Here is a 12,209-nt window from a genome sequence, read left to right as displayed (position 1 = left end):
ATAGGACCTTCAGAATAACTGATGAACTACTTTTGACCTAACATTAATATGCCACGTCGAAGGCAGGAGAATGAATCAGTGAGATTAAAGACGTGGGGAGCCCAGGAGAGCCGGCGCCGGGCCAGAGCGCAGCACGGGTGGGGTGGGGATCCAAGGATATTTATTCACTGTGACACAAGTACATCCAGCTGGCGCGTCTGTAATGTCACAAGAAAACCCACCCGGTGGGCGCTTGCTGGCCAAAGTGTGCTGCTCCTGCCCTCACTGTCCTACCAGTTCATACTGGGGGCACCACCCTTCCCGCTCCCTCCCTGCAGCGTTAGCTGGACACCTATGGGAGATCCCCCTCCTCGCAAGACCTAATGGGGAAGGTGGAAAGTCCCTGTCTCAAAGCAGATGATGGAGAGAGAGAAAGGAGACCAAGAAGGAACAGGAGGTCCCCGCTGAGCAACAGTGGTTGCCACTGCCCAGCAGTGCTGGGGATAAAGAGCTCCCCATCCCAGGGGAGGGACTCAGCTCTAGTCCTTCCTATCACTGTGACAGACTCCAAAAGTTCACCCACTGGGTAGCAGTGGGGGTCTCTGGCCACAGTGTCAGCTGCCCAGGGACCAGCAGTAGGTGACCCCTCCTGACCTTGAGGGGTGGTACAGTGCTCTGTTTCCAAGGGTAGTGGTTAAGCTTGGACGTTGGCTTGGTTGGCAGGAGAGCTGCCCACTGGATGGGCACACTCACAGTAGGTTTAAGTAAGAACCATGTCTGGCTCCAGTCTGTTACTCTCTGGGACTGTTCCCCCGCTCTGGTCTCCCTTTCCCATACACCTTGATTCTCCATGGACTGCAACCTCCAAAACCGTAAGCCCAGTGAATCATTTCCTGTCAGGGATTTTGTCCCCAGAAGCGGGGAAACAGGCAAATCTACCAACTTGTCCAGCTGAACCTGCAGTGGGTCCTTGGAGGAACAGGGTGCCCTGTGATCACATGCACTCCACAGTAGCACCATGCTCACAGTTAGTGGCTGTCATTTGGAATCAGGGTCTCCTGCCTTCCCCTGGCTCTCAGCTCAGGTTCTGAGGGAACAGACTGCTTAGCCCACCCTCAGGTATGGGCTTAGGCAGGGAGTGGAGCCCATGGACCTCCAGACCTGCAGGAAACAGGCCTGAAACATCTGCGGCTGGAGATAGTGAACCAGTGGTGGTGGCCTCATGGGAGCACCAGAGCACTGTGGAGATGCTGTACCCACCTGGTCCTTATTCAGGTAATTGTGGTGATGGGCCAAGGAGACCCTGACATCCCAAGCCCCTTCTGCAAATGGGAACTCGCTGCCCGCTGAGGCTCCCTGGGCCCAGCAGCCAGCTCAGGACAGAGCCCATGGAAGCTGACACTGAGGTTTTATACCAGACACCATGCAGGGTCTCTGTGAAAAAGACAGGAAGGGAAATGGCTGGTCTGATTCCTACCTGGAAGATATGAGCCAGAGACGGTGAGGCAGGCAGATCACAGTCTTGCTGGAATCCTGCTGCTGGCTTTGGGGGAGTCCCCGGCAGCTACCACAAGGGACTCCAGAGGGGGCTATCCCCAGCCAGCAGCCGCAGCTACATTGCCCCACCCCCACTATACAGAACCTGAGGTCCCCCGTCTCTGCCCTCTGGCTCAGCTGGACTGGTTTCTCTCCTCCCTGCCTTCTTGTGGCTCATCAGGAGAATGGAAGCCTGAATTCCTAAGTTCATGCCCTGGAGTACTACACAGCCTCAAACAAGTGTGCACCATTTCCAATGATGATAACACACCAGGGGAGCCCCGGATGCCCAGAGTGGTAAGATTTCTCTACAGGGCTCAGACATAGGGAACAAACCTCCACCACACCTGGTCACCCACAGTGACACTGTTAGGGGGCACACAGGCCGGCCCAGCACGACTCTAGGTCACAGACCGAGCTATGGGGTCGGGTACCTCTCTGTGGATTTTGAACTGAGAGTTAAAGAGAAATAAAAAATAAAAGTATGAAGGGAGAATCTTACTTGAAAAAAACAATATGAAAAGGTATTTGAAAAACAGGAGTAGTTTTGTGTTGGATATAATCCAAATTCATAATATAATTACAAACTGTGAAACCACAGTCAGGCTAAAGGATGGTAACTGGATCAGCTGTTTCCCCAGCCCCACTGACCCCATCTCCCAGCTGGTCACAGACAACAGAGTCAAAGCCAACCACAGGCCCTGGGCATCAGGGGGTTCACAGAATGACTGGCTGGCGTGGGTTTCTGTGCACACCCCCAGCACCCTGCTGGCCCGGAATCTACAGCGTACGTGTCTGACTTGGACTGCCCTGTCACATCCCATCTCCCATCAGCGGGGGCTTTTGCCACAGCTGATGAACCAGGACACACCATTATTATTACCCAAACATGTGGTGGGCTCATTCTTGGTGTTGTCTGTTTTATGGACGTTGACCTGTGCAAAACCAGGCGTCCCTGTGAGCACACTCTGAAAACCCCACTCTCAGCACCGGGCAGCCGAATGCAGGCAGACAGTCGTGCTCACCAGGATGAGGGACCGGGACTCCCAGTGGCCAGGGCTGGACTGAACTCTAGCTGGGATATGCAGTAAAGTGGTTGTGGTCAGCATCTCACAGGCAATTGGGAATTCCAGGACATGGGATCAGGAAAGAGTGCTGTCATCTGTAGAATCCTTCCCTCACATGTACCAGAGTTATTTCACCCAACATTTCTCTCCCCACTTTTTTATTCCTTTGGCTTCCAGGGAGCTCAGAGTTGAATTTCACTTACAGCCGCAGAAGCTATTTCGTTACTCAGCCCTAATGAGGTTACCATGGAGAGAGCCTTAGCTTCTAATTCTGTCAATCTCTTTCTTTCGAAAGTCTGCATGGACATCAGTGTTTTTAACTGCAGAGCACCCCATCCAAATTATGGAAAGTACGGGGGCTGCTGTAAATCACTAGAAACCGTGCAGGCCAGTGCTACACCAAGCTACAGACATGGAGGAGGAGGCATCCTGGGTCTCTGTGATCCTGGGGGCTGCTGGGGTAGTGTTCTGCTCAGAATCCAGAAGCAGGGTCACCAGCAGGGTCAGGCTCTCCAGATCTGGCCACCTCTCTGCTAGGCAGAACTGTATCACCACAGGCCTTAACCCTTCCTCCAAGGCCCCTTGGAAAGGGACATCCACGCCGGTCAGCTGGCTGCTCCTCTTCACTGCCTACACCCTCAGGTCAGCAGGGGAGCAGAGCCTTGGCTGGCACCTAGGACAGCGAGGGCTGTGCCTGCCTGATGAAGGCAGCCATTTGGCTCAGCACCTCTCCTCCTGGGTAGCATCCTCACCCTCGGCTCCTCCCTTGCAGCTGTCCTGTCAGATTGGTGGCCCCACCAGGTCTGAGCACAGAGCCCTAGCAGTCTGCCTGGGGCTCATGTGACAGTCCCAAATCGGCAGGAGCTGAAGAACATCCCCCGCAGTGCCTGTCCCAGGAGCAGCACCAATTTCCGTCCTCTTTAGGTGGCCTTTTGTGCCTGTGGAACGGTCCCGTCAGAAGAGTGGCCCCATCAGAGTGCGTGCAGCTTGGGAAGGCTGTTCCAGGCAGGGACTCAGCCAACCTCAGCAGAGTGGCAGGGTGCTTACCCACACTGTGGAAAGCATGATGGCCCCCACCACAAACAACTGGACGCTGTCAGCCCCCAGGTCTCTGAGCTTCCCTGGAGGCCAGGCAGGCATGGGTTCTTCCCATGGAGGCCTACCACAAGCTTCTTGTAGTTTAAGACTAAGCCTGTTGGAGATTCTTACTGATGTCTAACTTGTGACCACACCTAAACAATTCCATTACTCAGCCTTCTTGTCTTGTTCAAAAGAATATTCTAGAAGATGGATTTGAGGAGCTGCCAGGGACCCCAGGGATGACCCCATTTCCCCATTTTCCCTGGCCATGAGGGGAAAGCCATAACTTTGGGGGTGAGCCAACCATTCCAGATGCAGCAGCTGGTCTTGCAAGACTGGCTGTCCCCACTATTCCCAAGTCACATGGCTGCCCCTGCAGGAGGGGAAGAAAACCCCGTGCTTGCCCTTGAAGAGCATGAGGTGGTCACTGTGCTCCGGGGAAACCATCCCTTAGGATGATGGATGTCCCTCTGTCTGGTGCTCCTGGCGTCTGCACGGAAAGCCAGACACATGTAAAAGCCCTTTAAGGACACTAATTTACATGACAAGTCCACAGATTACAAAATATCGCATTTCCTGGGTGTTACTGCAGCCAGCCATTGCAGACCTGCCCCGCTCCAGACCCCATGCCATCAATCTCAGGCAAAGGAGCCAGCAGATTGCCCCACAGCCAGGCTGGAGAACATCTTGTCTGGCTTTTTCCATTTTCCTCCTAACAGGTTCAATATTTTAACGAATCCAAGTGCTGTATAAGCTGGAGGTGGTTTCCAGGAGACGGGCTGCAGTCTCCCTGCCAATGCCATGGTAATTAATTTAGGGGCCCATGAGTTATGGGCTACAGCGGCTCCCAGCCCTGGTTCACACTCTTGCTGGGGTGCAGCAGTTTCCTCGGTGGAGGACGACAGGGGTCTGGAGCCCAGGATCCCAAGGTCTCCAAGTCAAAGCATCCATTATGTACTGTCCCCACCACCCTGCCCCTCCAGGAGGCGCTCCTGAATCGGCTGTGGAGAAGCCATTCTGGGTCAACATGGCACTGAAAATGGTCTCTGCAGACATCGTTAGATCTGGTCTCAGACTCCCCCTGCTGCCCCTTGGAACTGGGCTGCAGACAGACCCAGCCTGTGGGCCAGCAAACCTTTGGATGGGGCCAAATCTGCAGATTCCTGCAATATTACACGTTCTTCTGTACAAAGAACCCTCCCAACAGGAACATGGAGTGCTGACCTCTGTACATTACCCCGCCCCACAGTCTGCCCAGAGGCTCAGCGGGCACACAGCTCCTGTCTTGCAAAACAGCTTGGCTTCTGCCAGTACCAGTTGTAATTTCTAACACTCCAACCCCTTTGGGTTTCAAGCTGTGAAAACGGCCACCATCTTGTAAAAGCATAGCACGGGAATACAGATGGTTTCAATCTGCATTTGTCTGGATTGCAATCCTAATGGAACCCCTCAAAATGGCACTTCCTTTGTTCCCCACTAGGCTGACTTTATTCTCAGTCAACAGAAGGAAGACACGCAGGACCCTGGCTTCCAGGTGGTAGAGAAGACCAGAGGAGACAGGATCCCTATCAGTGAGGGACCATGTCTTGCCACTGTGTGGAAGCTCAGGAAGGAACAAAGGCTCTGAGGTGGCGCCTGCCTTTTGGGGCTGTGGGGGATGAGGTGTCACTTTGTAGGCCCAACCCCCTCTAACCTGCAATTTACAATAGCCGCCCTGGTATGCGAGAAGGAGGTAGAACGGGAATGCCTGTTCTCAGTGAGCCCTCACCCTCTGGAATCCATACTGTGAGCTGGCTTTGTTTTGCAGAAGTCTTGAGGAAGTGGCTGGCCACCCTTTGTGACACTAACAGCAGACAAATTAACAACATTCTTGAGCTAATGAATTTCTTCCTGGGCTAGAGAAGTTGTGAGAACTGGTTGTGATTATTTACTTCACTTAGATAGTTTTAGAATAAACATTGTAGTCTGTCACGTTGTAGCTTGCCACAAAGAATGCCTTTTCACTACTTAATTATCTGGGCTCTGTGAATTGATCGGGTTTACTATATATGAATCCTAAAATAAAGATTGTGCGTACAGTGCAGTGCAGTGCAGTGTAACGCGGTGCAGACAGCAAAGGTGTCTCTCCTGTCTTTCTTTTCCAAGCGCTGTACCCCCCGTGTCCCGACAAGGCGTGCGTGTTTACCTTGCCCGGAGTTCAGAGTGCTCTAGACACTCACGACAAGTGGCGCCCGAATTCAGGGACTCCGAAGGTCGCTTAGGAAGGTAAGTATAATTTTATTACGGGGAAATGGGACAATCTGCTTCCTCTCCTTTCTTAAAAATTCTTAAACATTTATTATCTATATATGGCATATCGCTCAGGTCAGCTGACTTGGATATGTGTATTGATACAATTAAAGAATATAATCCTTGGTTTCCAGATGAAGGAACTTTGGATGTAGAAGTATGGAGGAAGGCAAGGGTTAGTATAGAAAGGGCTATGCAACAGGAGGAGAAGATTCCTTTACGTTTTTGGGCTATTTGGTCGGTTGTGTACTCTTTATTAAAAGCTATGGAAGATGAACATATTGTAGAAAATCTTCAACTAGAAATTAAGCCAGTTATTCAGGAATTGCCCCTCACAGAGGAGGAGCAGAATGTAGTTCAAAATGACGCTATCGCTTTAAGTAGTGAAAAGGCGTCCAAACTAAAAGTAAAATCCACTACAGCCGACTCAGCTTTAGCTGCCGCAGCAATATCAAATTATGACAATCGCCCAATTTTACAGGCTATACAGCATTTAACACAAGAGGTGAAACAACTCTCCGTTAAGCAAAACCCGCCTATAGTTCCCTCTGCACCTCCTCCATCTAACCCTAATTGGAGTAAAGCCAAGCTAGCTTTGGCTGATCTACCAAAATTAAGGGATTCTGATGAGGAAAAGCCTGCCTTTGCTTTCCCTGTAATCAGACCTCAGCCAATAGATGGAGAGGCAGTTCCCCCTAGATGGGAAGCATTTAATATGGATGATTTAGCAAAATTAAAAAAGGCTGTAACCCTTTATGGCCCTCAGGCTCATTACACTAGAGAATTAATAACATCGGTAGCAGATCACTATGGTAATCTTGCTCCTTATGATTGGAAAGCCTTGGCCAAAATTCTTTTAAAGGAGCCAGAATATTTACAGTGGCACATGTGGTTTATGGAAGGTTGTGCGAAAAAGGCAAGACAAAAATGCTAATATAGTGATAGAAATGTTTTAAAAGATATTTTAAAAACTTTACCTCAATATTTTTCTCCGTTTGGACTTGTAATAGCACAGGATAAAATTCAAAAGGAAGAAGTTAGTCATTATTTGGGATATATTCTTACTAGACAAAAGGTGATTCCACAAAAAATGTCTATTAGGAGAGATAAGTTATCCACTTTAAATGATTTTCAAAAATTATTAGGGGATATTAATTGGCTTCGTCCCACACTAGGTATCCCTACCCATGCATTACAACATTTGTTTGCTACTCTACAGGGCTCTTCAGATCCATCCAGCCCTCGTTCTTTAACAGCAAAAGCAGAGCAAGAATTACAGTTTGTAGAACAACGAATTAAGGATGCATTTTTAATTAGGATTGATCCTAAATTGCCTCTAACTTTATATATTATTAATACTTTTCAATATCCCTCTGCAGTTTTAGGTCAAAATGCTATGCCAGTAGAATGGGTATTCACTAAAACTAAGCAATCTAAAAATGTTATGCCTTATATTGACATGGTTGCAGCTTTAATTATGAATGGTAGAGCTCGTTCTATAACTTTGATAGGAGAAGATATAAACAATATAGTTATCCCTTTAACTAAGGAACAATGGGAATATTTGTTGTCAATTACTGAAACCTTACAAATTGCTTTAGCAGATTTCATGGGAACTTTTTCATATCATTTTCCTAAAAGTAAATTATGGGATTTTTTTAGACGTCAACAATTTGTGGTTAATACCTTATTAGCTGTACAGCCAATTCCACAAGCTTTGACTATATTTACAGATGGATCTAAAAATAAAGCTGCATATTGGACTCAAAAATCTTACTGGGTACGTCAGACAAATTTTAACTCTGTACAACAAAATGAACTTTTTGCTATATTACAAGTGTTTTTAGATTTTCATAACCAACCTATTAATATTATAGCCGATTCGGCCTATTCTGTTGGAGTAGTGACAAATATCTATTCAGCTGTGTTATATTCTAATAAGCCTGCTTTATTGTCTTTATTTCAAAATTTACAAATACATGTTCAAAAAAGAAATCATTCTTATTTTATTACTCATTTACGTTCTCATTCTCAGTTACCCGGACCATTAGTATCAGGTAACAATGCAGTGGATTCCTTAGTTATGTTCACCACACCCGTTGAAGAACATCAATTTAATCATGCAAATGCAGGACATTTGCATCCTAAATATAAGATACCTTTTACAAAAGCTAAACAGATTGTAAAAGCCTGCCCTATTTGTAGACCATTACATTTAAGAATTATTCCCGCAGGTGTCAACCCTCGAGGAACTCAACCTAATGAATTATGGCAAATGGATATTACACATGTACCTTCTTTTGGTCGGCTTTCTTATGTACATGTAGTTATTGATACCTATTCTTCATTTCTATGGGCTACTGCTCAACAGGGAGAATCCACTAAAAATGTTATTGTACATTTATTGGAGACTTTTGCAGTTATGGGAATTCCTTCTAAAATCAAAACAGATAATGGACCTGCTTATACTAGCAGAACATTTAAACAATTTTGTGATCTCCATAATATTATTCATATTACAGGGATTGAATATAACCCCCAGGGTCAAGCTATTGTTGAAAGAGCACATGGCACTCTTAAGTTGCAAATTAAAAAATTAAAAAGGAGGAGTCAGGAGGATATTCAGATACCAATACTGTTTAAATTGCAAAACAGTCCAAAAACATTACTGCATCAAGCATTGTTTATTTTAAATTTTCTCAATTTACCACAAGGTGAAATATTAACAAGAGCTGAAAAACATTTTGAACAGCAACAACAGCCTTTTGTGATTAATGAACCTATTTGGACTAAAACAGCTCCAGAGGCTGAATGGGAGAGGGGCACATTGCTCTATAGGGGGAAAGGTTTTGGTTATATCTCCACAGAAAATGGAATTCAGCAGTGGGTCCCTGGACGATGGATCAGGACCCGCGTCTCCAGATCCTGTTCACCAGCCCCGGAGACAACTCCCCAAGGAACCGGAACCGTGCCTTCAGAAGCGAGCGCGAAACCAGCTAGAAGCTGAGGATGCTGAGTTTGTTCCTATCGCAGCCATGGCCAGATTACAGCTAAGAAAATCCCGCCGCTCACAGCGACCAAATTTAAATCCCCTCCCTACATGGGGACAATTAAAGAAATTGACCATAGAAGGGCAACGGCTTGTCCTTCAAGCAGGAAAGCCTTTAAACCCCGAAAACTTGTTTTTAGCTTTATGTGCCTTGCTCACCGTTGCATCGGGGACTGAGGTACCTCCGCATTCGTACTGGGCATATATTCCAAACCCCCCTTTATTAGAACCTGTAAAATGGGGAACTAGTGATATTTTACTTTATACCACACCTAGAGAAATTTTGTCAGCACCGTGGGCTGATTTAACCCCCCACAATCAAGATGATGGGACACTATTCAATTTTACTTATTATGGTAATCAAAGGCCTATTTGCATTGGGGAACCGCCTTGCATCCCTCTGGGATGGCAGTATTGGATTCAACATGGAATAAAAGCAGGCAACAAAAGGACAAGGCTTCAAGCCTTGGCTGCTCAAACCTTTAATGTTACCTGGAAAAATTTAACAGCACCTGATACAAATACATTTCCTGTATGCCCTGAATTCACTTATAAAAATATTTCTTATAATCCCATAATTTGGCAACTATGTATGGGAAAATTTGCTAAAAATATTGATGGGTATATTATTTGGGGACCATTTGGAAAATTCGTTAATGGATGTGCTGAATGGAATGAGACAAGATGTAATCTCTCTGTTGTGTATAGTCTTCCAGATCCAAAGAAAATAACTGACGGAGCTCCTATATTTCAACAAAAGACGGCTCTCTTGTGGTGGGGAGATGGTGGAATCGCTAACCCTGCTGTTGCAGCCGAAGAATACCCTCATCACCTTCAAAATCATATTTGGAAGATCCCAGCCGCTATGCAACCTGTAACCTTGTACAATGTTTCATATTCAGGGACTAGTCGATCTGTATCTACTACTTATAATTTTACTAGGTTTAAAATGTATAATATTACTGTTTGTGCACCTCTACCTTATGTCTTTTTAGTGGGAACTTTTAATTTTACACATTTTTCTTGTACTTGTTTAAATTGTCAATTGTTTACATGCTTAAATAGCACACTAAATTTCACTAAGCCTTATACAGTTATGCTGTTACAACAAAAAACTCATATTTGGTTGCCTGTAAATTTAACTCGACCTTGGTCTCAAGACCCGGTAATTTCTGTTACTACTGAATTTTTTAAACATCTGTTAAAACGTACAAAAAGATTTATTGGAATAGTGGTTGCTGTACTGTTAAGTCTGATAACTGTAGCCTCTCTAGCAGCAGTCTCAGGAGTAGCTTTACATACCTCTTTGCAAGAAAAACATGTTGTCGAATTATGGCATGAGAATTCTCATGAACTTTGGTTAACTCAGTGGCAAATAAACGCCAAACTACAACAACAAATAGACCTCCTTAAACAAACAGTTGAATGGATGGGTAGAAAAATATTGGCTCTTCAGCATCAAGTGTTTTTAAAATGTGATTGGAATTCAACTACTTTCTGTATAACCCAACGACCTTATAATCAGACAGAACATGAATGGGAAATGATTAGAATGTATTTAAATGGAAACACCTCTGCCCAGGAGGAAATAGAATCTTTGCATAATCAAATTGACAAGGATTTTGCAAAGCAAAATGATGATGAATCTCTAGCACAATTCGCGCAATTGCTTGCTCAATCTTTGAAAGGATTAGATTCCAAAGGAATCTGGCAGAGCATTACCCACACTTTTAGTGGCATGGGACTTAGTTTAATTATAGTTCTCATTGCCATAGTTCTTGTGTATTTTTACTGCATAAGACGAAATGCTATTAATAACCTGATCTTATGGAAATTGTTGTTAAAAAATAAAAAGGAAGGAAGTGTGGGGGATGAGGTGTCACTTTGTAGGCCCAACCCCCTCTAACCTGCAATTTACAATAGCCGCCCTGGTATGCGAGAAGGAGGTAGAACGGGAATGCCTGTTCTCAGTGAGCCCTCACCCTCTGGAATCCATACTGTGAGCTGGCTTTGTTTTGCAGAAGTCTTGAGGAAGTGGCTGGCCACCCTTTGTGACACTAACAGCAGACAAATTAACAACATTCTTGAGCTAATGAATTTCTTCCTGGGCTAGAGAAGTTGTGAGAACTGGTTGTGATTATTTACTTCACTTAGATAGTTTTAGAATAAACATTGTAGTCTGTCACGTTGTAGCTTGCCACAAAGAATGCCTTTTCACTACTTAATTATCTGGGCTCTGTGAATTGATCGGGTTTACTATATATGAATCCTAAAATAAAGATTGTGCGTACAGTGCAGTGCAGTGCAGTGTAACGCGGTGCAGACAGCAAAGGTGTCTCTCCTGTCTTTCTTTTCCAAGCGCTGTACCCCCCGTGTCCCGACAAGGCGTGCGTGTTTACCTTGCCCGGAGTTCAGAGTGCTCTAGACACTCACGACATGGGGCCACAACACAAGTGGCTCTGTGACTTCCACTGCGACCCTGTCCACCCACCCACACCCTTACGCTGGTCCTAGAGCCCTAGCACGCAGTCATCCAGGCACAAAGACTCCGGGGAGGGGACCTGAGATCAGAGTGGAGGTGGAAAGGGGAAGTGGGGAAGGAGAGGTGTTCAGACCTTCCTGAGCCAGCGGCCCCTAGGAACCTCAGAAAGTAGAAGCCTAGACACGAGCTTTGCCAATAGTGCAGGGCTAGAGCTCCCTGCACAAGCCTCGCCTGCCCTGTGCATCCTGCTGGCTGCTTGACCTTGGCCAAGGGCATCGGGACAGCAGAGAGGTGAATGCTGCACGGGGAGAGCCAAAACGAGTGTGGGATCTCAGTCCCTTTAACAGCTGTCCAGCCTCAGCCTGACTCTGCCCTCCTATGCCCGTGACTAAGGTCAGCCTCCCAGGCTGTCCAGCTGAGCCCAGTGGACCTCAGCCCTCCGCAGCCCCAGAGCCTGTGATCTGCTTACTTCCCCAGAGCAGAGTCATGGGTTTACATCAACAACAGGAAGAGGAGACGAGATGTGTTTGCTACTCGGCGCTGATCCTCGTGTACTGTCCCCAGCATCCTCTTTACCCAACTTGGCCACCATGGTGGAGGAGGGGGCGCTGTTGTGGGTTCCAGTGCGCAGGCCATACAGCGGGGCTCAGAGACCTGGCAGAAAGAACAGCAGAGGCCAGTGCAGGTCGACACAGCAAAAGCAGCCCTTGTAGAGGGTAGGAAGGAC

The 12,209-nt window shown here is 46.7% G+C and overlaps 1 protein-coding gene across 1 annotated transcript; it reads left to right on the top strand.

The window, feature by feature from the left end:
• Positions 1-8,989: 8,989 nt before the first annotated feature.
• On the top strand, positions 8,990-11,331 carry LOC134474963 (endogenous retrovirus group K member 18 Env polyprotein-like). Its single transcript, XM_063244041.1, has 2 exons — positions 8,990-9,178; positions 9,709-11,331. Exon 2 carries the CDS (start codon positions 9,866-9,868, stop codon positions 10,904-10,906), a length of 1,041 nt encoding a protein of 346 aa, XP_063100111.1. The 5' UTR covers positions 8,990-9,178; positions 9,709-9,865; the 3' UTR covers positions 10,907-11,331.
• The last annotated feature ends 878 nt before the right edge of the window (positions 11,332-12,209 follow it).

This window comes from Cavia porcellus, unplaced genomic scaffold (assembly GCF_034190915.1).
Source record: "Cavia porcellus strain 051 isolate PalLab524CR breed Dunkin Hartley unplaced genomic scaffold, mCavPor4.1 scaffold_49, whole genome shotgun sequence".
In the NCBI taxonomy this organism is placed as follows: Eukaryota; Metazoa; Chordata; class Mammalia; order Rodentia; family Caviidae; genus Cavia; species Cavia porcellus.
This window is presented reverse-complemented; position numbering and strand designations above follow the sequence as displayed.

Excerpts from the sequence above, each read along its gene's own strand:
- LOC134474963 (XM_063244041.1), top strand. The coding sequence starts at position 9,866 with ATGCAACCTGTAACCTTGTACAATGTTTCATATTCAGGGACTAGTCGA.